This window comes from Bacillus rossius, chromosome 6 (genome assembly GCF_032445375.1).
Source record: "Bacillus rossius redtenbacheri isolate Brsri chromosome 6, Brsri_v3, whole genome shotgun sequence".
NCBI lineage: Eukaryota > Metazoa > Arthropoda > Insecta > Phasmatodea > Bacillidae > Bacillus > Bacillus rossius.
The window spans coordinates 56,181,424-56,208,323 of NC_086334.1; the positions used below are offsets into that span (position 1 = coordinate 56,181,424).

The window sequence follows — 26,900 nt, forward strand, 5'->3', positions numbered from 1 at the left end:
GAATTTTTCCCTCGAAAACGGGAAATTTTGAGTCATTTTGAGTCATTTTTGAGGAATTTTGAGGAATTTTGGGTCAAAAATGACGTCATCCAAGATGGCGGCCGGCTCCTGGCTCCTGCGCCTGTGCTTGAACCCCCCTTTTCCAACTACTAAACACAGTTCACAAAATCTAGTATGTAAAGTACTGTGCTTAGTGTTTTTTTTTAAGATACGTAGGTGTGTGTGTGGCTTAATGTACAAACATTCTTTGTCCCCTTTTTGCTAAATATTTTTTGTGTTATCTGAAACATCAGTGATATCTCTAGCTTTTGTACAAATATTGTACGTCTATGTAAACAGGAAATCCAAAATGAAAGGTTACTGAATTTTATCAACCAAACAAATTTTTACAAACATTAACGTCGTAATATCTTAAACAAATATAAGTGAACATGCGATGTTTATGCTCTAAGCAATCAATGTTTTCCCTTAAACATTGCAATAATTATAAGTTCCATGTGCCAAATTACACAATTGTTCCTTAATCTGTTTTAGCTTTACCTTTCCATTGGACTACACTTTCAGCAATGGCGGGAGTACTTCCTCTCGTTCTAGGTCTACTGGTTTGGAAGTTACCCGAGAGCGCAAGGTGAGTTTCACGCCTTCATCCATCCTGCTTGCAGGCTCACAATCGCACGTAGCTTAGTTTCCAAAAATAACTTTATAGTGGTGTTTATACATGGCGCAGGCTTCCGGCTGTTGTGCGTGGTGCGGGAAAATAAACGGCCGTAATATTGGTTTTGTGACGTCACCGTCGCCATCTTGGATAGCCTCGGCCTTCAAATGGGAATGAAATATGAAACATAGTGTGTAATTTGAACCCTCAAATAAAAATTTTTCTAAAAAAAATCAAAACAAATTTAATTTAATAAAAACGTATATTTCGTACGTAATGGACTTTGGAGGTATCGGGTTCAACCCAAGAACGCGCAAATAAAAAAAAAATATATAAATTCTTTAAAAATATGTAAAATACCGAAAAATTGATTGAATATTTGAATAAAACCACACCTACCACACACATTTCGGAGTACTAGGGTCGAATCTCGGTGAATCCAACTGTCAAAAAATTCTCATATTCTCCTATACACTACTTACCAGGCGGCCGACCCCCCATCACTGATACCAAGGCTTATATTATTCCCGCCATTGTAAAGTCACAGCAGCCATCTTGTATCTACCATCTTGAATTATAGTTTTGTCCGATATAACGCACTGACGTCAATTTCCAAATAGCCAATTATCTTAGCGTCCGCAAACTTGACGGCCATATTGCCCACCTTAGTGAAATATCGTATTGTTAAAAGTAAAAAATATATTACCTACTTATTAATATATTGAATAGTTGGTTCGATCCCAGGCAATACCGTGTTATTTAATTGACTCATTAAAAACATTCTAAGTGAAATTCAAAGAATTAAAACAACGCATTTCTTACAAATTATATTTATTACATAAATTCTACTTTACTAAACGTACATACAAGCAAGTTATTGAAGTCTTTAAGGTTTCTAGATTTTGACATCTGCTACCCAAGTATTAAAGCGAGTTTGGGAGCTCCACAATCTAACGTAGAATCATCCATTTCTTCGTTTGAGAATCATCACCAAATACGTGTCAGTATACATCGCAGGCAGGATCTCTTCAGCATAGAAGCCACCGCGAATAGGTATGTGGTACAAATCTTACACGTAGTAGGTCCTGGGCTCCGATTTGCGAACGTGGGTCACACGGAAAAGCTCAGAGGATTACAATTCACTGTGCAACCTTTCTCAAAGAGACTTTTCTGCCTAGAGATTTCCACAATACTACCAGACATCAGTGAATTAACAACTCGCAGAGTGAAGCTTCTTCTTAGTATAGATCAAGTGTTGAATAAATATGGAAGACCAGCACTCAACGTAGAAGACCCAGTAATTTTTTTATGACAGTATCAAGAAAATTGAACTCACAAGTACCAACCTTTCCTGCTCAGACCGTATGCGATACCACAGCAATTACGCATTGCCGTACAACACAAAGATTCTATATGTTGCATCGCAGTCGGTTTTACTTATAAGAGGTAAGATTGACAAAGGCAAATGGAGGCCAGAAGCCCACGACGAAAATACCATGCAGTGGTATTATTGATCTAATTAATCACATATTACATACTCGTATGTACTTAAGGAGTCGAAGTAGACCAAACGAGAGATGTGAGCATAACATCTGCGATGAAAAACTACCTCTATCTCATGCTGAATGAACTGTCTGCTGCAAATATGGCTTGCTAGGGCATCGAGGATGATTACAAGCTTCCTGTTTATGCCAAACGAAAGTTCAAAGCGTGTGTTCCTCTGTACATGATTCTCGGATTCGCAGAAGACTGCAAGCTTGTAATTATTAACTTGAAATAGAGCTCTTACTGCTTCTAGCCAACACGTACAGTAATGCTATAGTTGCTGCTGCTGATAAACTGTAGGATGTTTCGCCAACACTACATTCTTTCGAGTGGATGTTTCCTCAAGTCCACGTGAAAAAGTTCTAACATATCAAAATGCTGAAGAATACAGAAAATGGCAAGAAAATTGACGTGCTATTCCGATCCTGGAGCCTGAAAACGTGACTTGGCTTGCCTCAAAACCAATATATTAACTGGATGGTTTGAAATGGCAGTACTGGAAGCCAACCGAACTTTTGAATCACCCGCCGGCCTTTGAAATCACACCCGATTCGAGGGTTTCCCATTATCATGAGTAGTATAGGATAGCCGGTGCGGGGACACGGGTTCTGGGTGTGGTGCCGGTGCCGGTGTCCGCCATATTGGATTGTGACGTCACGGCGGCCATCTTGTATGAGTGTAACGGGACACAGTGTAACGGGACAAGTTTGACCTTGACCTTTGACCCTCAAAATTTTCCAAATTGGGCAAAAATTGCCCAAAATTCCTCAAAATTTCCATTTCTGTGGAAAAAAATTCCGCCAAAAAATCTCAAAAAATTCCACAATTCAAAAATTCCCATTTTCGAGAGAAAAATTCCCGTTTCGAGGGAAAATTTCCCGTTTTTAGTCCTTAAAAATCCCAGTGGCTAGAAATGTCCATATGTAGGCTTAAGCATCCATGTCTACAGCCTACGATAAGCCTCTGACGTCATCATGGATTATGACGTCACCGTTGCATTTTCCGTTACGGTCGCCATCTTTAACTTTTTTATTTATTATCCGATTTTAATGAAAAAAATTTTAAAAATTATAAAAAAATTCATTTAATAAAATTTTAATAAAAAATATTTAAAAATTGTACTTTTACGACACGGAGTTCGGAGTCCTCGGTTCGAACCTGGCGAGGGCAAAAAAAATGGTGACCGATCCTTCCCTCGTGGTGGGTGCTGGCAGACTGACTCCCACCACTTTTTTTCAAAGCATATATAACATCATCTAGTATGACGTCATGACCGCCATCTTGTCTGCGATGCTGGAAGCCATCATCATTGTATCGTCGGCTATAGTGCACCGACGCCATGTTAGTTTAATTCTTACCCGCTAGAGTGCAGTAATCATTTATTATTGCTGTGACACCCGCCATCTTGAAATTTGGCCGCCATCTTGAAAATCCGTAATTATTTAGCTAGAAATTCGGGAAAAGTTCCAAAATTCATTAAATAAATCACTCATTAATTTACATATTGATTCGATGGATTCCTGTCCTTGGTTCGACCCTCGATCGTTACAATAATGTTTAATTTTATGAGAAAAAAAATAATAACTTCAATAAACCATGTTCAACATATTTAAAGAGACTTTAAATCCTCTACTACCATCATCCTATCAGACATCAAGACAACCATATTGGAAATTCGTAATTTTAATGCTAGAGATTCGGGAAAAAGTTAAAAATTCATTAAATAAATTTGTAATCTATATACTGATTGATTAGATCGAATAAGGTCCTTGGTTCGATCCCTGACCGATACAAAACAACTTTAATTTTAAAAAATACCACAAAAGCGACAGGTTTGAGAAAATAAAAACACCGCAAGTTCTTTTAAAAAATTTTATTACATAAATTCAATACACTACTACAAGTACAAAAAAACACTGACAAATTACTAAAGCCTTTTTGGATTCCTCGGTTCAAACAGTCTTCTTATTGTACGGACTAAGCCTTTTACATGACTTTAAATGTCTATTCGATCCGTTCATCACCACAACCAGAGACGGATGGAAGTTCATATCACTTATATAGTTTCATTAGACGGTACAACACATGAGTCAAATCAATAACCATGTTCATTATACGTCTCGGAGCATTTTTTATAATGACGATGTAAGCTATCGAGACGTGAAATTAGTTTATTGCACTTATTGCACTGAAATTGTATTCTTTGAACATTATTAGAACAACCGCTTCTTTCATGTCTGCGAGCATTTGAGGTGATAGTAAATGATGCACCACAGTATTTGCACTGATGCGAAGTACGCTCTTCATTAATTGAAGTATTCAATGCTGACGAAACTTCAGATGATGGTGGATCAGCACATATCGAAGTCTCCTCCAGTGTTGTCGGAGGCGTTGTCAACGGGATCTGCTCCAAAATCGTCGGCGCTGACGTCATGGTTCCCGTAGTCGATGGTGCATCCTCCATCGAGTTCGACGTTAAAGTCGGTAAAGATGCCATCGAAGTCTCAAGAACAGGCAATTACACGACTTATTCACCAGAAGAAACAAACTAGGTGATCCGTACACCATCGACGGCAGTAACAAACTGAGCGTCCTGCTGTCTAGGACCCGCTTATATACATGCACCGGCTGGAATAATACGCTAGTCAAATCAAGAACAATTTATTATAATACTAGAGTCAAAACATAATTAAAAAAATAGAAGCACCATCAACAAAAAAAAAGGAAGCACATTTAAAAGCACCATCATCAAAAAGGAAGCACATTTGGAAGCACCATCATCAAAAAGGCAGCACATTTGGAAGCACCAACAACGAAAAGGCTGCACCATCATCAAAAAGGAAGCACATTTGATAGCACCGACAACGAAAAGGCAGCACATTTGGAAGTACCGTCAACGAAAAGACAGCCCATTTGGAAGCACCGACAACGATAAGACAGCACATTTGGAAACACCGACAACGAAAAGGCAGCACCATCATCGAAAAGGCAGCACATTTGTCATTAGCACCAATATTCATCGGCTCCAATATTCAATGGCTCCATTATTCATTGGTTCCATCAGTCTATTGATGCCATCAGTCTAGTGACTCCATCAGTCATTGGCTCCTACAGTCATAGGCTCCAACTGTCTTTTGTATCATCAAATCCAAATATATTCGGCTAGAATTCTACGTGTCTAAGAGACTATGAGGCCACAAGGCTACGAGTCTTAAAAAATCTAGCTGGTTAAGAGTTATTCATGACCGCGAGACTGCATGACTAAACGAACGCATGGCTACGAAACTACAGTTCTATGAAGCTACATGGATACAAGTCTACTCGGCTCCAACACGCAATGTACACACAGTACACACAGGAAACGGAACGTACAGACAGTACACACAGGAAACGGAACGTACACACAGTACACACAGGAAACGGAACGTACACACAGTACACACAGGAAACTGAACGTACACACAGTACACACAGGAAACGGAACGTACACAAAGTACACACACAGGAAACGGAACGTACACACAGTACACACACAGGAAACTGAACGTACACACAGTACACACACAGGAAACGGAACGTACACACAGTACACACACAGGAAACGGAACGTACACACAGTACACACAGGAAACGGAACGTACACACAGTACACACAGGAAACGGAACGTACACACAGTACACACAGGAAACAAAACGTACACACAGTACACACAGGAAACGAAACGTATACACACAGTACACACAGAAAACGGAACGTACACACAGTACACACAGGAAACAGAACGTACACACAGGAAACGAAACGTACACACAGTACACACAGGAAACGGAACGTACACACAGTACACACAGGAAACGGAATGATCACACATACATTAGCGGAAACACACAGGCTTAGTTGGAAATCAGAATACAAGAAATAAAAACATTAAATTTTTACTTTCAATATTTAATTACTTCTCAACATTACACAAATACAAGTAAAGGAAGCCATTATTGTATGTAGCCAGCTTTCCTCAGTTCCTTGAGTATGAAGGATATTTCTTTGATGCACGAATAGTTTCCTGCACAAAGCGAGCCATGTAGAAGTCTTAGCCGGTCAACCAATATGTTTGGATCTTTCCATGATGTGTAATCAATCTCTTCTACCACCATCTTACTTGCTTGTTTATTATAAATACTGTTAGTATCACAATCGTCCCAGTGATCATAATAAGCATTATCAGATTTATTTATTATAACACGACGTTTCCATCGTTTCGGTCTCAGGACATCGCCACATTCTTCGATCTTGTCAGCTCTAGGTGCTTCATCACAGTCTATGCCTTTGTCAACAGCCTCAGAGTCACTGTAACAATCACTGTAGAAGACATCCTCTTCACCCAGATTACCGTATGAATTCGCTATCGATGATGTCGAAGTGTCTTCATCGTCTTCATGCTTCCTTTTTAGGAGTCCATCATTTTTACAAAGAATGGAGGATCTACTGAATATAGGCTTGAATGTATTCTCACTTTTCACGGTGTTGATACTTCCATTAGTTTCAGTCTTCCCGAAGCCATTAGCATCCTTCAATTTATGTTCTTCCTCACGATCGGGTGAGCTAATACCATCACGCTCAGGACAAGGAAAATTATTGTCGTAATGCAGATCACTCTTCTTTAGTCTAGTGGATCCATCGGTGTCCTCTATGCCGTAAGTAGTCTTGACTTTACATGTTCTACCATGTCTTTTTAAGCTGTCAATTCGTGTTAACAACCTGCTACAACGATTACAGCTTAACATGTTGCGTAGTGGGTTTCTAGCACAATCATTCTTCTCATGACGTCTAGCATTCCTTCTCATGGCAAAATCCTTGCCACAGTATCTACAGCGGCTTCCTTCCGATTCAGCTGCAGATATCAAACCACGATCCATGGTAGCTTCTGTGACTAATGTTAGATACAAACTGTCAGTTTTCTCCAATTGGAACCATTTCTTAAATAGAGTTTTTGAAATATTTCATCAGCGAGAGTTAAGTTATCTAATGCAAAGCAAATTGATGCAAGTAGTTCTGGCTGTCGTCAACAGATGTCGCCACGTGTTGCTTGCAGGTAAATAATATCTATTTCATTAATGTGGGATGCGGAACGCTCACTTTCGATCGCAAAGGGAGGTTGGCTTCGATAGTATCCAAGGAGAAAAAAGTTCGTCCTTCCTGCTAGTGCTTCTCAGATTTCTCACGGTCCGCCATCTTGGATTGCGACGTCACGGCGGCCATCTTGGATGGGTGTGACCTTGACCTTTGACCGAAACCGCAGGAGTGATCGCAAGAACACGGAGAAAACCATCATAATATTGGCAAGAATATTCAGGAGCACACGGAGAAAACCGCCACAAGTTTTCTTTAATATCATTAAATACAAAAAAAAATAATAAAAAATTAAAAATAAAAACGAAAAAAAAATTCAAACATTCTGCTATCTTGTGAACTTCTCATTGTTGAGCAAAGATAGAGTTCTAGTACAAGCCAGAATGTTTGAATTTTTTTTTCGTTTTTATTTTTAATTTTTTATTATTTTTTTTGTATTTAATGATATTAAAGAAAACTTGTGGCGGTTTTCTCCGTGTGCTCCTGAATATTCTTGCCAATATTATGATGGTTTTCTCCGTGTTATTGCGATCACTCCTGCGGTTTCGGTCAAAGGTCAAGGTCACACCCATCCAAGATGGCCGCCGTGACGTCGCAATCCAAGATGGCGGACCGTGAGAAATCTGAGAAGCACTAGCAGGAAGGACGAACTTTTTTCTCCTTGGATACTATCGAAGCCAACCTCCCTTTGCGATCGATAGTGAGCGTTCCGCATCCCACATTAATGAAATAGATATTATTTACCTGCAAGCAACACGTGGCGACATCTGTTGACGACAGCCAGAACTACTTGCATCAATTTGCTTTGCATTAGATAACTTAACTCTCGCTGATGAAATATTTCAAAAACTCTATTTAAGAAATGGTTCCAATTGGAGAAAACTGACAGTTTGTATCTAACATTAGTCACAGAAGCTACCATGGATCGTGGTTTGATATCTGCAGCTGAATCGGAAGGAAGCCGCTGTAGATACTGTGGCAAGGATTTTGCCATGAGAAGGAATGCTAGACGTCATGAGAAGAATGATTGTGCTAGAAACCCACTACGCAACATGTTAAGCTGTAATCGTTGTAGCAGGTTGTTAACACGAATTGACAGCTTAAAAAGACATGGTAGAACATGTAAAGTCAAGACTACTTACGGCATAGAGGACACCGATGGATCCACTAGACTAAAGAAGAGTGATCTGCATTACGACAATAATTTTCCTTGTCCTGAGCGTGATGGTATTAGCTCACCCGATCGTGAGGAAGAACATAAATTGAAGGATGCTAATGGCTTCGGGAAGACTGAAACTAATGGAAGTATCAACACCGTGAAAAGTGAGAATACATTCAAGCCTATATTCAGTAGATCCTCCATTCTTTGTAAAAATGATGGACTCCTAAAAAGGAAGCATGAAGACGATGAAGACACTTCGACATCATCGATAGCGAATTCATACGGTAATCTGGGTGAAGAGGATGTCTTCTACAGTGATTGTTACAGTGACTCTGAGGCTGTTGACAAAGGCATAGACTGTGATGAAGCACCTAGAGCTGACAAGATCGAAGAATGTGGCGATGTCCTGAGACCGAAACGATGGAAACGTCGTGTTATAATAAATAAATCTGATAATGCTTATTATGATCACTGGGACGATTGTGATACTAACAGTATTTATAATAAACAAGCAAGTAAGATGGTGGTAGAAGAGATTGATTACACATCATGGAAAGATCCAAACATATTGGTTGACCGGCTAAGACTTCTACATGGCTCGCTTTGTGCAGGAAACTATTCGTGCATCAAAGAAATATCCTTCATACTCAAGGAACTGAGGAAAGCTGGCTACATACAATAATGGCTTCCTTTACTTGTATTTGTGTAATGTTGAGAAGTAATTAAATATTGAAAGTAAAAATTTAATGTTTTTATTTCTTGTATTCTGATTTCCAACTAAGCCTGTGTGTTTCCGCTAATGTATGTGTGATCATTCCGTTTCCTGTGTGTACTGTGTGTACGTTCCGTTTCCTGTGTGTACTGTGTGTACGTTTCGTTTCCTGTGTGTACGTTCTGTTTCCTGTGTGTACTGTGTGTACGTTCCGTTTTCTGTGTGTACTGTGTGTATACGTTTCGTTTCCTGTGTGTACTGTGTGTACGTTTTGTTTCCTGTGTGTACTGTGTGTACGTTCCGTTTCCTGTGTGTACTGTGTGTACGTTCCGTTTCCTGTGTGTACTGTGTGTACGTTCCGTTTCCTGTGTGTACTGTGTGAACGTTCCGTTTCCTGTGTGTACTGTGTGTACGTTCCGTTTCCTGTGTGTGTACTGTGTGTACGTTCAGTTTCCTGTGTGTGTACTGTGTGTACGTTCCGTTTCCTGTGTGTGTACTGTGTGTACGTTCAGTTTCCTGTGTGTGTACTGTGTGTACGTTCCGTTTCCTGTGTGTGTACTTTGTGTACGTTCCGTTTCCTGTGTGTACTGTGTGTACGTTCAGTTTCCTGTGTGTACTGTGTGTACGTTCCGTTTCCTGTGTGTACTGTGTGTACGTTCCGTTTCCTGTGTGTACTGTGTGTACGTTCCGTTTCCTGTGTGTACTGTGTGTACATTGCGTGTTGGAGCCGAGTAGACTTGTATCCATGTAGCTTCATAGAACTGTAGTTTCGTAGCCATGCGTTCGTTTAGTCATGCAGTCTCGCGGTCATGAATAACTCTTAACCAGCTAGATTTTTTAAGACTCGTAGCCTTGTGGCCTCATAGTCTCTTAGACACGTAGAATTCTAGCCGAATATATTTGGATTTGATGATACAAAAGACAGTTGGAGCCTATGACTGTAGGAGCCAATGACTGATGGAGTCACTAGACTGATGGCATCAATAGACTGATGGAACCAATGAATAATGGAGCCATTGAATATTGGAGCCGATGAATATTGGTGCTAATGACAAATGTGCTGCCTTTTCGATGATGGTGCTGCCTTTTCGTTGTCGGTGTTTCCAAATGTGCTGTCTTATCGTTGTCGGTGCTTCCAAATGGGCTGTCTTTTCGTTGACGGTACTTCCAAATGTGCTGCCTTTTCGTTGTCGGTGCTATCAAATGTGCTTCCTTTTTGATGATGGTGCAGCCTTTTCGTTGTCGGTGTTTCCAAATGTGCTGTCTTATCGTTGTCGGTGCTTCCAAATGGGCTGTCTTTTCGTTGACGGTACTTCCAAATGTGCTGCCTTTTTGATGATGGTGCTTCCAAATGTGCTTCCTTTTTGATGATGGTGCTTTTAAATGTGCTTCCTTTTTTTTTTGTTGATGGTGCTTCTATTTTTTTAATTATGTTTTGACTCTAGTATTATAATAAATTGTTCTTGATTTGACTAGCGTATTATTCCAGCCGGTGCATGTATATAAGCGGGTCCTAGACAGCAGGACGCTCAGTTTGTTACTGCCGTCGATGGTGTACGGATCACCTAGTTTGTTTCTTCTGGTGAATAAGTCGTGTAATTGCCTGTTCTTGAGACTTCGATGGCATCTTTACCGACTTTAACGTCGAACTCGATGGAGGATGCACCATCGACTACGGGAACCATGACGTCAGCGCCGACGATTTTGGAGCAGATCCCGTTGACAACGCCTCCGACAACACTGGAGGAGACTTCGATATGTGCTGATCCACCATCATCTGAAGTTTCGTCAGCATTGAATACTTCAATTAATGAAGAGCGTACTTCGCATCAGTGCAAATACTGTGGTGCATCATTTACTATCACCTCAAATGCTCGCAGACATGAAAGAAGCGGTTGTTCTAATAATGTTCAAAGAATACAATTTCAGTGCAATAAGTGCAATAAACTAATTTCACGTCTCGATAGCTTACATCGTCATTATAAAAAATGCTCCGAGACGTATAATGAACATGGTTATTGATTTGACTCATGTGTTGTACCGTCTAATGAAACTATATAAGTGATATGAACTTCCATCCGTCTCTGGTTGTGGTGATGAACGGATCGAATAGACATTTAAAGTCATGTAAAAGGCTTAGTCCGTACAATAAGAAGACTGTTTGAACCGAGGAATCCAAAAAGGCTTTAGTAATTTGTCAGTGTTTTTTTGTACTTGTAGTAGTGTATTGAATTTATGTAATAAAATTTTTTAAAAGAACTTGCGGTGTTTTTATTTTCTCAAACCTGTCGCAATTGTGGTATTTTTTAAAATTAAAGTTGTTTTGTATCGGTCAGGGATCGAACCAAGGACCTTATTCGATCTAATCAATCAGTATATAGATTACAAATTTATTTAATGAATTTTTAACTTTTTCCCGAATCTCTAGCATTAAAATTACGAATTTCCAATATGGTTGTCTTGATGTCTGATAGGATGATGGTAGTAGAGGATTTAAAGTCTCTTTAAATATGTTGAACATGGTTTATTGAAGTTATTATTTTTTTTCTCATAAAATTAAACATTATTGTAACGATCGAGGGTCGAACCAAGGACAGGAATCCATCGAATCAATATGTAAATTAATGAGTGATTTATTTAATGAATTTTGGAACTTTTCCCGAATTTCTAGCTAAATAATTACGGATTTTCAAGATGGCGGCCAAATTTCAAGATGGCGGGTGTCACAGCAATAATAAATGATTACTGCACTCTAGCGGGTAAGAATTAAACTAACATGGCGTCGGTGCACTATAGCCGACGATACAATGATGATGGCTTCCAGCATCGCAGACAAGATGGCGGTCATGACGTCATACTAGATGATGTTATATATGCTTTGAAAAAAAGTGGTGGGAGTCAGTCTGCCAGCACCCACCACGAGGGAAGGATCGGTCACCATTTTTTTTTTGCCCTCGCCAGGTTCGAACCGAGGACTCCGAACTCCGTGTCGTAAAAGTACAATTTTTAAATATTTTTTATTAAAATTTTATTAAATGAATTTTTTTATAATTTTTAAAAATTTTTTCATTAAAATCGGATAATAAATAAAAAAGTTAAAGATGGCGACCGTAACGGAAAATGCAACGGTGACGTCATAATCCATGATGACGTCAGAGGCTTATCGTAGGCTGTAGACATGGATGCTTAAGCCTACATATGGACATTTCTAGCCACTGGGATTTTTAAGGACTAAAAACGGGAAATTTTCCCTCGAAACGGGAATTTTTCTCTCGAAAACGGGAATTTTTGAATTGTGGAATTTTTTGAGATTTTTTGGCGGAATTTTTTTCCACAGAAATGGAAATTTTGAGGAATTTTGGGCAATTTTTGCCCAATTTGGAAAATTTTGAGGGTCAAAGGTCAAGGTCAAACTTGTCCCGTTACACTGTGTCCCGTTACACTCATCCAAGATGGCCGCCGTGACGTCACAATCCAATATGGCGGACACCGGCACCGGCACCACACCCAGAACCCGTGTCCCCGCACCGGCTATCCTATACTACTATCATGGTATTATGTGTACTTTCCCCCTGGCTGTGCTGCCTAGCGGCGCATTCACCCCTCGCGCATTTGCAGGAGGACTTTATCTGATTAACTACTGTTTGCCAGCCAGCTTCTGAGGAATCAACACGTAAATTGAAAACTTTAATTTATTTAAACCAGTTTGATATTTCTGTACTGGCGTGTGGGATGCGCATTCATGTGAGTATTACTGTGTTTAAATTTTGAAATTTTTTCTTACTTTAAATTTTGTGTCTGACCACCCTTCTAAATTTTTATCCGGTTGAAAAGTATTTCTTGACTTTTAATGGCATTGGATTCAGCTTATTTAGAGATGGATAGCTATTAAGTCCGGTTTCTCAATGCTCAGGCGCACAACTATAGGGAGATCAGTTTTGCAAATCAGCCGTCTACTGGTTTCAGAAGTAACGGTTAATTCGTTGGATAACTGTGTACTCTCTTCTTGTAAGGTTGCTAATAACTGAACTAGGGCCTGTGCATTGTCGAACGTTTGTTTAACCTTTAGGATTTTTTTTTTTGCCAGTCCACGTGTTTTACTTCAGCCACAGTGAGATTTCTTTTGCTTTTGCAATCAAGGTTTTTCAAACATCTGATAGCGTATTCCATTCTTAAATTTTGTTACGATTCGCATGCGTCGGCAACAAAATCAACAAAGATAGGCAACTGCATTACTGAAGACTGTAATACATACCTTCGTGTCCATGATTTCAGATTCCTGTTTTCTAAAGGCAAGACTGAAGAAGCCTTGGAATCATTGCGCATTATGTTCGCAATGAACACCAAGAAGGACAAGGAACAGTTTCCGGTCAGTGTCAAGCTAACGCGTATGCTGCGCTTACATATTTGAAAGGTCATGGTGATTTTCCTTCTTGGCTTATAATATAATAATGTCTCAATCTTTCATGTATTTGAAATAGTTATGTTTTGGTAATATCTTCAAAGGCTCCTGCTAAGTATTGAAATGCCGGTTTGTTGAACTACAGTTTGATATTTTTTCATGTTGGTATTTTGATTTCAAAGAATAGTTTTTTATTACTGTCTGTTGATGAACTTTATGAGCAATTGTTTGCGTTCAAATGATTATATTTGGGATAAATGCTTAAGATCTATTCCAGTTGAATGGATATCAAAATTAACAGTGACGAAAGCCTATTGCAATGTATCCATGAACTTACATAACGCGCAACGGCCACTGTGTTAGAGAGTTGGTCAGTTGGTGATAGAAAAGTGAACTCGTAACAACATAAGAGTTTTTTTTAAATCTAGACTTATTACATACGAATTTAAAGAATTTCAAAAATAAATTCCTCTCGTTTCATTTGCAAACCATATTATCTAAAATGTTTGAATATTTAACGTAACTAAAATATTTTATTTGGCCAATATTATTTTTTTGAAATGATTATAAAATGATACTTAAATAACAAAATATAGTAGCTAATTGCCATTTCCAAAATTTATTTTGATCACAAAGTAAGTTGATACCACGCGTTAAGTCAATATCACTTCTATTACAAACAAACATAGTGAATTGTTGCTTTTATATTTCATTGGCGAATTGTTGGTTTCGGTGGATACAAAACACAAAAAAAAAAAACTAAATTCCGAATCACATCATACTTTATTCTATACAAAATTCGAACACAGCATATTAGAATTTTTATATGTATGAAGCTAAATGCAACCGTCTCCTGATTAAGGTGCTAAATAATGGAACTCTTATCTTGACGCATTTCCAACTTGAATGCGTGTTGGCTACAACGAAATTAATGCGATAATTTATTTACAGTAAAGATATTTGTTTTTTTCTTTTCAAATGTTGATTTTAAAAATGTTCATACTAGAGAGATGTAGTGTAGACGATGATATTTAAACTTTTCAAACCCAATAACTGATCAAGGCCAACATTAAAAAAAAAAACGCATAAATTCCATATATTATAAAAAAAATGGGGGGGGGGGGAGAAATAAACACCGTGAAAAATAAAATAACTCAAGATGATAATATTACGTCCCAAAATTAGATATATTTAATAAATAACTTATTTTGGAATAAAAACTTCTCACGTTAAAAATATAAAGTACTGACTTGCGTTCGAGTATTTATTTGTCAATAAAAATAAACTATCATTCTATAATAAACAAACCATTTAACTGTGTACTAAATATCCTCACTAAAAACTACAACAAAAGTATTCCTTTTTATTTAACTTTTTGTTTATTTGATTAAAAAATAAATTATATTTTACAGCATTATATATTTTTAAGCTCTTACGATATAGAAGTAGCAGAATTTTTGTAAATATTCTGGCAGTGTATGTAATAGTCACCAGTAGCTTCTGCATGTTAAACATTAGGCTTGCTTCTGCCTGATGAAAGAGATATCTATTTCGGAGATTAATAGGTTCAAACAATTCATTTTTAGTGAAAATTATAAAGCATGCTAATTTCCCTGATTTGATAAGCGAATGCTGGGTTTGAGTAGAATCTCGCGAATTTAGATTCATTTTTTTTCCGAAGGATGATTTGCTAAATTTTTTACGTTAGTATGGAATGCACAAAAGCTATCGCAATCCTCTTGCAGGGCATTTCATGATATCATTAAGTTGCTTTGTCAGCGATTTATTTTTAATTAAACAGTTTAATTTCTACAAAAAAACGCAGTTACCAAGTAGAGATGATTTAAATATCAGACCGTTTTATCTTTCAATCTGCTTTGCATTGCTCACAACGTAAATCTCAGTGCATGGTACATAAGTACACATTGAGTGCTATCTCCGCATATTGTATTGATGTCGGTTTCTCGGTGGCCTTGAGTCTTAAGGCGCCACTCTCGTGTAGCGAGGGTCGTGGGCTCAACACCAACCACCCGGCATGAATCACACCCATGAGTACTGAGTTAGCAATCAAGTGGTTCGGAACCCACTATAACCTTCGAGGCCTCGTTACCTTTGGCCTCTGTGCATGTCCGACACGCAAAACCCTACCAAACAAAAGACAATTTGTCATCATTTTGATGTAACAACTTAACTCTCGGTATACGGCAATTGGTGGGAGTAATTTCGTAAATGGAACGGAAGTCGCGTGGAATGGAAATGAGGTAAACCACAGTGCTGCCATCTGTGGGGGATTGCGCGAACCAAAGTTCACAAAGCCAAAGGGAAACTTCATAGTATTTACGGTTTAATGAATTTTAACAATATGGGAAGTATTTTTCCTTGTCGAAAATCAAGTCCAAATCCGATATCTAGTATTATTAATGGGTCTTTGTTCGCTTTTATCGGAGCTGTAATGATTCGATAGTCGACGTAGCTGCTCCGACAACGAATTCTAGCGTCGTGTGCGGAAACTACGTGTGTTTCGAGTGAAGAAATGTAATTGAATATACAATTTGCGTATGTTTGACACGCTCGGCATTACTTTAAACAGTTCTACGTTGAATTTCGTATCCGATTTTTGTATTAAAAGTGTATTTGCAACATGAGAACACATGAATTTGCTCGTTACCGAGGTTAGGTGTTACACATCCCTGGCGACTACTGAAATACGCGCATGTTTATTTTTTTTAACCAGACTAAACGCACGTCCATAAGCTTAGATAGTAGAAAATTACAGAGATTTAATGGAGTACAGTTTAACTCCTGGCCGCTCTTATACCACACTTATGATGAAAACGCTGCTTTTTTTCTTAATAATTTTATCTAGGGCTTGAAAATATTCGCTGAAGTGTTGGAAACATGATCGTATGGAATGGGTGTCTGTTTTTAAGTTGCAGTCTGTCTGGATATTTGTATCTGGTTATACAGCGATAGCTGTATAAATGCTAATATTAGTAGTTTGTTTAATAGCTTGAAAGCCACAAGCTAGAACGAGTCGTAAAATGCCATCTTAAGAGGCCACTCCAGTGTTTCAGGGGAACTACGCAACCCGCGTTAACCTCATAACATTCAATGCTATTTTCATTTTGCTTATAACTAATTAACTAATATAGATTTCGAAATGATGCTTGTTTGATATGTAAGACAACGCTGCTCTTATCAAAGCCCCTTTCTTCAAAAACGTGCATAAATTATTGTTCAAACCTAGACAATACACTTCTGCATATTAGTAAAGATTAGTATAAAACCATAATTTATGCACGTTTTTGAAGAAAGAGGCGTTGATAAGAGCATCGTTGTCTTACATATCAAGCAAGCATCATTTCGAAATCTATATTAGTTAATTAGTTATAAGCAAAATGAAAATAACATTGAATCTTATGAGGTTAACGCGGGTTGCGTAGTGCCCCTGAAACACTGGAGTGGCCTCTTAAGTGAGTATACTAGAACAAAAATACTAACAACACATCAGCAAGGAATTAGTGTTCAACTTCACTAAAACAAAAAGTAACGCACATAATGTAAAAAGGAAAAAAAAAACAATTAATGACGATATGAAACAGAAATGAAAGTAGTATCAATTTAATACTTTACCACTTCACTTCCATGCATGCTGAGGCATTTGCCCCAACGATGGATCAGTTTAAACATCCCGGGCTATAGCCCGTCCCACTCTTAGATTGCAGTACACGGCTTATGGCGCGCGCTGTTGCCAAATCTCTTAACACATTACGAATTTCAGGAGATGCGTGTCTTTGTAATTTGGATCGAACAAGAAGCATTTTAAGAAATCATATCGTAATTTATAATATTTTATACTATTACACATATAAATTTGTAATAATGCCACTTTTATGTAAATTTCAAATAAAAACTACCTATTGTAGACGAAAATTTCTTATAGTTTTCTTTTCTGTTCTAAAAATCCCATATGTAATTATATATATATATATATCACATTTTCATGGGCCCGATAAATGCCGTATTTTTGGACAAGTCATGTCCAAAATGACAAATAAAATACGGTAATGGAAATTCTCGGTCGAGTAAGTTATGGGAAAAATCCGAACAATTGGTTCGAAATGGGGAAGATTTTTTGAAAAACAGAAAAATCGCAACAACTCCCATAATATGAATAATATCGAATCCGTTTTAACGTATGATAACTCGGATTACCTAATGCCGAAAAATGTTTTCTAAATACATTTTTGATACGACCAGCCATAACTGCATGGGTTCGAAAAAAAATTTCACCGGACAAAAAAACGTAACTGCCTTAGTAGACACCTTATCAAATCTGTTTAAATTGTTTGTAATAATATCATAATTATTTTCCAAAACTTTGTCTAAAACAATGTTTGATAAGATGCTTGGTGTTGAGAAGGATAGAAAAATAATTCAAAATTTTTTACCATGATCGCTATTGAATTCCTTCGTATTTATTTCATACATTTTACATATTATGGTCAAGAATCGATTATAATATTTTTTGTTGACTAAGGAAGCCATGTTTATGAAATTGCTTGTAGGACAGAACCCCACTTATCTAAACACACGACCCTGTTTCCTCTTACGACGGCAGCGCGCGCTCTTGTACTGATAAGACACATCTTTAACAGCTATTTACACGGAAACTGTAGAAGCAATTGAGATGGGGCTGCTTTTAAAAACTAATTCAATTCATTGTGAACATTTTTCTCGCTTTCGTCCCCCATCTATCTTTAATAGAAAATTTTTTTTCCGCGGGTCAACTTTTTGATGTGTCAGTTTGTGAGAAAATGAATATCAATATATTAAAAAAATTATTTAAGTGAAACCTGTACAGTTTTTGTCTTAACATTTGTTCGGTGGCGTCCTAAGGCATTAATTTACTAATAAAAAAATCTGAATGAAATACACATGTAGGTTTTCTTTTTTTGATGTGAAACATATCGGAATACTTCAAAACAGTTCGCAGCGAATAAGTTATGTTTTTTTAATTTTTTCGGACACTTAAAATATTGTTAAGTATTCAAAATAAGCATTGCCTGATGCGTATTTAGATTCTATACAATATGAAAAAAATCTTGGTCCAAAAACTAAAATTTTAAATTTCGTTTGATATTTGGCAACAATGCACGAAGAAACAAGGACAGTGCTAACGGCAATCGGCGTGTGTTAGAGAGAGAGAGAATGCGCCCATTTACTTCCACACTGCAATCTAAGAGTGGGATGCTCTATAGTAGTATATAATAGGGCATCCGAGCCCAGGATGCAGGATGTGGAGCCGGGAGCCGGTCTGCCATCTTGGATTGTGACGTCACGGCAGCCATCTTGGATGGTTGTGACGTTGACCTTTGGCCTTGACCTTGACCCCGGCGGCCATTTTGGATCCGCCATCTTGGATCCGCCATTTTGGATGACGTCATTGTGTTCTGGAACATTCCGGCGATGTGTTTTCCGCCATCTTGGACGATGACGTCACCGTTGCAATTTCCGTTACGGCCGCCATCTTTAACTTTTTATTTATTATCCGATTTTAATGAAATTTTTTAATAAATTATAAAAAAATTAAATAATAAAATGTTAATAAATATTTCAAAAACAAACTTTTACGACACGGAGTTCGGAGTCCTCGGTTCGAACCCGGTGAGGGCAAAAAAAAAATGGCGACCGATCCTTCCCACCGTGGTGACTGCTGGCAGACTGACTCCCGCCACTTTTTTTCAAAGCATATATAACATCATCTAGTATGACATCATGACCGCCATCTTGTCTTCAATGCTGGAAGCCATCATCATCATTGTATCGTCGGCTAGAGTGTGCCGACGCCATGTTAGTTTAATTCTTATCCGCTAGAGTGCAGTAATAATTTATTATTGCTGTGAGACCCGCCATCTTGTCATTTGGCCGCCATCTTGGATATCCGTAATTATTTAGCTAGAAATTCGGGAAAAGTTCCAAAATTCATTAAATAAATTGGCAATAAATATACTGATTGATTCGATCGATTCCCGTCCTCGGTTCGATACCCGATCGTTGCAATAATGTTTTAATTTTATGTAAAAAATAATAATTTCAATAAACCATGTTCAACATTCGTAAAGAGACTTTAAATCCTCTACTACCGTCATCCTATCAGACATCAAGACCACCATATTGGAAATGCGTAATTTTAATGCTAGAGATTCGGGAAAAAGTTCAAAATTCATTAACTTAATGTGTAATCTATATACTGATTGATTAGATCGACTTAGGTCCAAGGTTCGATCCCTGGTCGATACAAAACAACTTTAATATTTTAAAAAAGTACCATTAAAGTGACAGGTCTGAGATAATAAAAACACCACAAGTTCTATTAAAAAAACTTTTATTACATACATACTACACTACTACTAGTACAAAAAAAATACACAGACAAATTACTAAAGCCTTGTGGATTTCTCGACGTCTGCATCTGCCACCCACGAATTAAAGCGAGGTGGAAAGCCCCACCACTTGACGTAGGACAGTCCATTTCTTCGTTTTATAATCTTCTCCACCAAGTACGTATCGGGATACAACGTAGGCTGAATCTCTTCGGCATAGAAGCCGCTACGGATAGGTTTGTGGTCCAAATCTTCGAGGTAGTAGGTCCTAGGCTCTGATTCACGAACATGTGTCACACGGAAAAGTTCGGGACTCCAGTTTGCAGTGAAACCTTTCTCGAAGATACCTTTCTGCTTGGAGATTCGCACAATGTCGCCGACGTTAGCTTTACGCTTTCGTGGATCTTTCTTCTTCGTGTTGGAAAACACTGTTTGAAGCAGGCGATTGTCCTTTACGTCCTTTGGCTTCATTTTCGCGGTAGAATGCACCGTGGAATTATACTCGCTTATTAGTTTCGGCAAGATGTCAAGCCACTTGTAATTTCCGTTAGCCGTGAACTGCCGCCACATCTTGGAACGCAAAGTTCTGTTAAACCTTTCGACAACGGAGGCTTTGACGTTACTAAATGTAGAGTAGTGTTTGATGCCATACTTCTTCATCAAAGCCTTGAAGGATGCATTGTATAATTCTTTCCCGAGGTCCGTTTGCAGGTGCGACGGTACACGTCCATCACGCAAAATATTGTTCATGGCCTTGGCTACGTCAGTTGCAGTCTTTGATTTGACAGGTCTAGCCCAAGCGAACTTGCTATAAACATCGATGACTGTCAACATGTACTTGAAACCTTTATTCAATCGGGAATACGGTATCATCTCAACAAGGTCCGCCTGAAATAAATCGTCAATTCCACGAACTACGACTTTACGACGAAGGTATTTTCGTCTAGCAGGAGCATGAAGTTCGCGAGCGATTCCGGTTCGACCCATTGTATGTAGCCGGCTTCCCTCAGTTCTTCAAGTATGGAGACTATTTCGTTTTTGTGCGAATAGTTTCCTACACTAAGCGAAGCATGTAGAATTCTAAGACGATCAACTAATTCATTGGGGTCGTCCCAATATACATAGTCAAATGTCTGACCACTTTCTAGCTTTTTTAAACCTTCGCCATGTATTGTTAGTTCACTGAAGAGATTAGCGAGAATGTCGATTTTTTCATGATCTACGTCTTTATATACACCACTATCTGGATCGTTATCGCGAAAATGTGCATTGGTTAGCTCTAGCAGTTTTTTGTACTCTTGTAAGTCGTTGTGAGAATATCCTTTAGGCTCCCTGCGAAACAGCAATTCGTACAGACCCGGAGTCCCGCGCGTTTTGAACTCTGCTACGCGCACGATATTTCCTGGTAGAAAGTCTATTTCTTTAGCACCGAGGAACCATTTATTATGTTTTCTGTACACTCCGTAGGTCGTGTCATTATTCCGGCTCGTAAACGATATCAGGTATGGTCGGACCATTGCATTAACTTGATGTCCCTTTTTCGGTATTTTTTTCTTGTGCATGGACTCTGTACTTGTTAAGTCCTCTTCTTCTCGATCTGGTTCATACTTTCTCTTCTTTACAGTCGGCATTTCATCTTCAACTTCTGTCTTCACAATGAAGGCTGGTTCTTCCTTGTTTTTAAGTTCGTCGAGGCGACTAGTGATTGGTTTAAATATCTCCTCATTTTCCATCTCACGTGCAAGTCTGGTTCGTCTAGCAAGTAAATATTTTTCGCGAACAGACTGTATAGCTCGATGAAGGTTACTGGCCAGGTCCGACATTGTACTGGCTGAAAACTTATTGCAAGACCTCCTTTTATACTTTTCTATTCGTTCGCAGAAACTTCTTTCTTGTGTTTGGCCAAATCTGAATTTGTTGACGATTGAGATAGTGATGCTTTCAGACTACTTTGAAAAGTCCTCAGATCGTCCCGTCTTTGTGCATTCGAAACTTCGATCATGTCGCGAATGCGAGAATCCGAAGCTTCCACGCGCTGGTCTATGGCTACGAGGTACTCAAGTAATTCCTTTTTCACCCCGTCTATTTTTTGAGCCAGTAGCGAAATGTATTTGCGGATAACGTCGTCATGAGACTTGAGAGCAGTACGTAAGTCTCGACTGCTACGACCGAATTTCGAAATGCTATGACTCATGTTTGGTGATAAACTGATCGAAACCTCGTCTGTACCTGCCCTTATATAGAGGCCAGTCCTTTACGATGACTAGGAACCCGTGTTCTTCTTTCCAGCACAATGAGCACATGTCTTTGAATTCCTGAAACGACATGTCGGTGTTTACGTGATCGTCGTAAGCGTGACGTAAATTAAGTTCGTCCATACGAAAAAGTACTATGACATTTGCGTTGTCTCGTAGGAGATGTTGTGGTATTCTACTGTACGTCTGACACAGGTAAACGCAGTCTACCTTGACGTGTCTGCCCATGGAAAAGTACTCTTTTATTATGCCTTGCTTCTCGCACATTACATCGTCGAAAACAAACACGGAATTGGCTTTTGTTTCGCTTGGAGGTACCACAACCGCATTATCATTAAATGGAAAATACTCCAGACCATCCACCGAGCGCAAAACAGTAGCTAGGCGCTGGTACTTTGGCTGTTGCAACGACTTGGAATACAAGTAAACGTTTTCGAACCGAAGACCGTTTGGCTCCTCCAGTAAACTCAGCAGAACGCACGTTTTGCCGTAGTTGGACGGACCCGCCATTATGCATCGTACGGCAGAAGGCAACAGTAAGCCATGTCGTGATTCACGCGCACTAAATACATCGTCTTGCGTAATGCGCACGGGCAAACACACTTCTTGCTTGACGACCTGCATTGTACTAAAGAAATTGTATAAAATCAAACACATTCATACTTTCTGGTCAGTTGTGCGTAATGACTCGAAGAGGTAAGAACAAAAAACACATCGGTGCAGGACTCGTGAACTCGCTGATAAACAATCTACCATTCGAGCTACACATTCCCGGCTACAGATTTTGCGGCCCCGGGACTAAACTAGCGAAAAGGTTAGCTCGCGGTGACGTGGGCATTAATTCTCTCGACGAAAAGTGCAAGCAGCACGATATCGCATATTCATTAAGCAAGGATCTGGAATACAGGCACAGAGCAGATCAGATATTGACACAGGAAGCCGAAGATATAAGCAAATCGTCGAACGCGGGACTAGGAGAGAAAATCGCAGCGTGGGGCGTATCTAAAATCATGAAGGCAAAGACGAAATTAGAACTGGGTGCTCGTCGAGCCAGCTCCATCAAGTCAAAGACTAACTCACGCAAGACCAAACGTAAGACTGGTGCAGGCGTGCAAAAAGCCAAGCAAAAATTACAGACTCTCGACAAGAAGATTATAGGAGGATTTCTTCCTTTGCTTTTGCCTGCATTGGGTGCTCTCGGCGGCCTCATCGGTGCAACGAGCGGTATAGTGCGGGCAGTCAACACTTCGAAGAATGAGCGCAAGCAGTTAAAAGAAGCACAGCGACACAATGCCAGCATGGAAGCCATTGCCATCGGTAAAAAAAAAAAAACGGCGCAGGACTGTACTTGCAACCTCACAAGACAGGTCGTGGCATTAAAAAGAAACGAATGAAAAAATCCTAAGTTCCCTACCGAAACGACCGCTCACCAACGTAGATTTAATAAATTACGCTCGAAAACTTAAAATACCAAATTTCCGCGGTGTGTTTATGCGAGACACTTTGCCCAGCAAGCCAAAAACGCACGAACGCGCCATAATTAATTTAGACACATCGGCGGGTCGCGGCACGCACTGGGTGGCGTACATAAAGTCTGGAAAAATGGCCGAGTACTACGACAGTTTCGGTAATTTGAGACCTCCGCCCGAACTGCGACAGTACCTGGGCCGGACCACGATGTTGTTTTACAATTACGAAACGGAACAGAGGCCTAATCAAACAAACTGCGGTCACTTGTGTCTTCGCTTTTTAACAAACAAAAATTAGTTGACAAATAGAAATTGATACTTAAAGGTTGTGCAGTGATGATAATTTATTAGTCATGTCGATAACACTTACCTTGACAGGTCACGCATCTGAGCTGCGGGCGGTTCATTTCCCGCCTCTGCATTTAGACGGAGAATGGTGTATCGGACTCGTAGATTTTCAAACGTATAATGCCATACCGAACATTGACGAGGAAAATTGCAAGATCTGCTTCCTGAAAAGCGATGGGACCGCTCATGAAATACAGTTACCTGTCGGCTCTTACGAAATTGATGACATTGCAAATTACATCAGGGATATGTTACCACAGGATGTAGACTTTCAACTGCGTGGAAATCCAAACACTCAAAAAAGCATTCTAACATGTAGTGAAAATGTCGACTTTACGAAACCTGGCACCATAGGTACGATGCTCGGATTCGAATCAAAGGTTTATGATACGGGAAGAACGTACGAATCTACGCGCGCAGTAAACATTTTACCTGTGAATGTCATAAGAATAAACTGTAATTTGGCAAGTGGAACGTATCTCAACGGAAGACTAAGCAACATGCTGCACGAGTTTTCGCCGATGGTCCCGCCAGGATATAAACTGGTCGAAGTACCGCAAAGTATAATTTACGTTCCAGTCGTCGTGAAGTGCGCACATGAAGTCGTCGTCATAATCGTTGACCAGCGAGGACGATTGGTGAATTTTCAAGACGAAGAAATTACATTACGTCTGCACTTGAAGCGATGGGCATAAAGTTCGTAACACCGAACAGTTATAAAAGAAATCGTATTGCCGTGAATAAGAACAGTTCTCTACCAGACATCGGTGCATTAACACCTGACAACATAAAGTATATTCTCAGTAGTGGACAAGTGCCGTGTAAATATGGAAGACGAAATCCTCAACGTGGAAGATCCGGTCATTTTTGATGACAGCATTACGAAAATGGAATTGCACGAGTACCAGCCTTTCCTGCTCGGACCGTACGCACTACCATCGGAAGTACGCATTGCTGTACAGCACCAAGATATTTGTACTTTACCTTCGCAGTCATTTCTACGTATAAGAGGCACGCTGACAAAAGCGGATGGTACGCACCCGACAACAACGTCAATATCCTGCAATGGTATTCTTCACCTAATCGAGCGCATTACTTATGTACTCAATGGCGTCGAGGTAGACCAGACGAGAGATGTAGGCATAACATCTGCTATGAAAAATTACCTTTCGCTCACGCCAAATGAACTGTCTGCTGCAAAGATGGTCGGTTGGGCTCTCGAGGATGAATATAAGCTTCCGGTTTATGCCGAAGGGAAGTTCGAAGTTTGTGTTCCTCTGTCCATGCTTCTTGGATTCGCTGAGGACTACAAGCATATAATCATTAATTCGAAACAAGAGCTCGTACTGCTTCTAGCCAACACGCACGTTAATGCAATTGTCGCCGCTGCAGAAAACCATCAAGATGTCTCGCTAACACTACAGTCTATCGAGTGGATGCTGCCCCACATCCAAGTGAGCACCGTTGAACGAGTCAAGATGTTGAAGAATATAGAAAATGGCAAGAACTTCGATGTGCCATTCCGATACTGGAGCCTGGAAACTTATCCTGGCTTGCCTCATAGTCAGCGTATCAATTGGATAGTAAAGTCCAGCTTCGCTACGGAAAAACCAAGATACATCATCGTCGGGCTTCAGACCGGAAGACAGCTCAATGCAGGAGTAAGTCGCTCCGTATTCGATAACTGTCAAATACGCAATGTAAAAATATTTTTAAACAGCGAAAGTTATCCGTACATTGACATGAACATGGATTTTGAAAGTGGAAGATTTCTTCTAGCATATCAAATGTATGCCAAGTTTCAGCAAGCTTACTATGGGCAGAGACAGTCACCGATACTGAGTCCCGACAGTTTCAAGAACAAGGCTCCGTTAATGGTGTTTGACGTTTCCAAACAGGATGATCGAATAAATTCAAACATCATCGACTGTAGGATCGAGATAACGACTAGCGGAAATATTCCACCAAACACCTATGCTTTTTGTCTGATACTTCACGATCGGCTTGCTTCGTACAAATGTCGAGACAAACTTGTGAAAATTCTGACATAAATACTGTTTCGTTTTCGATAATAAGTTAGTTACGACCGAGCATTGCTAGCGACAAGATGTACTGCAACCTGCAAGGTTACCAGAGTCAAAATGGATTCGTGCTCAAGGAAATTAGCGTCACCTCCGGAGACAAGACTCGAACCCGCAGCTTCCGACCTCCGTATCCGTGGAAACTACTAGACGAAAAAAGTAAACGGTCGAATGAATGGCTATGTAAATATTATCACGGACTAGAGTGGGACGAAGGAAAGATTCCGTACCACCAAGTGAAAAACACTATCGAGGATTTACTACTGCAAAACGAAATAATCTACGTTGCCGGACCTGAACAGAAGAAATGGCTGAGCAAGTTGTGTGATGCGTCAGTTGTAATCGTAGACTTACAGACCGACTACTGCTGTCCTTCCCTGCGCAAGCTTAGTGCAATATACGACGTGCAGCCACGTGACAAGTTTGAACGTGTCTGTGCCTGTACAAACTCGCAGTTAATGCAGAAATGGCACACACAGTGTTAGTAGGAGCCTGCATATATAAATGGTGTACATCCGTACGCACCTTCAGTCGACGTTCGACCTGTAAGAAGATGTTTACGTTTCATCCTGCTAACGTGTACGTGAGCGCAAGACCTAGCTTCAGCAGTGTCGAGTACAGCTACTGGGATTCAGGGTATCTACGTACATATACAGAAACCTGTGATGGAGGCACTCAGCATTGGCGGTTTGCGCACTTTCCTGTGTCCTACGAACCGACTCAGCAGCTGGTAGATTGTTGAGAACCTGGAAAC

At 39.5% G+C, this 26,900-nt stretch overlaps 1 protein-coding gene across 1 annotated transcript in view; it reads left to right on the forward strand.

Annotated features, from left to right (window-relative positions):
* The window catches only part of LOC134533550 (uncharacterized), a 74,013-nt gene that overhangs the window by 24,901 nt on the left and 22,212 nt on the right, over positions 1–26,900 (forward strand). Inside the window, exons 3-4 of the mRNA XM_063371086.1 lie at positions 535–628; positions 13,481–13,574. Coding sequence (XP_063227156.1) covers positions 535–628; positions 13,481–13,574 — 188 coding nt within the window. The remainder of the gene's footprint in view (positions 1–534; positions 629–13,480; positions 13,575–26,900) is intronic.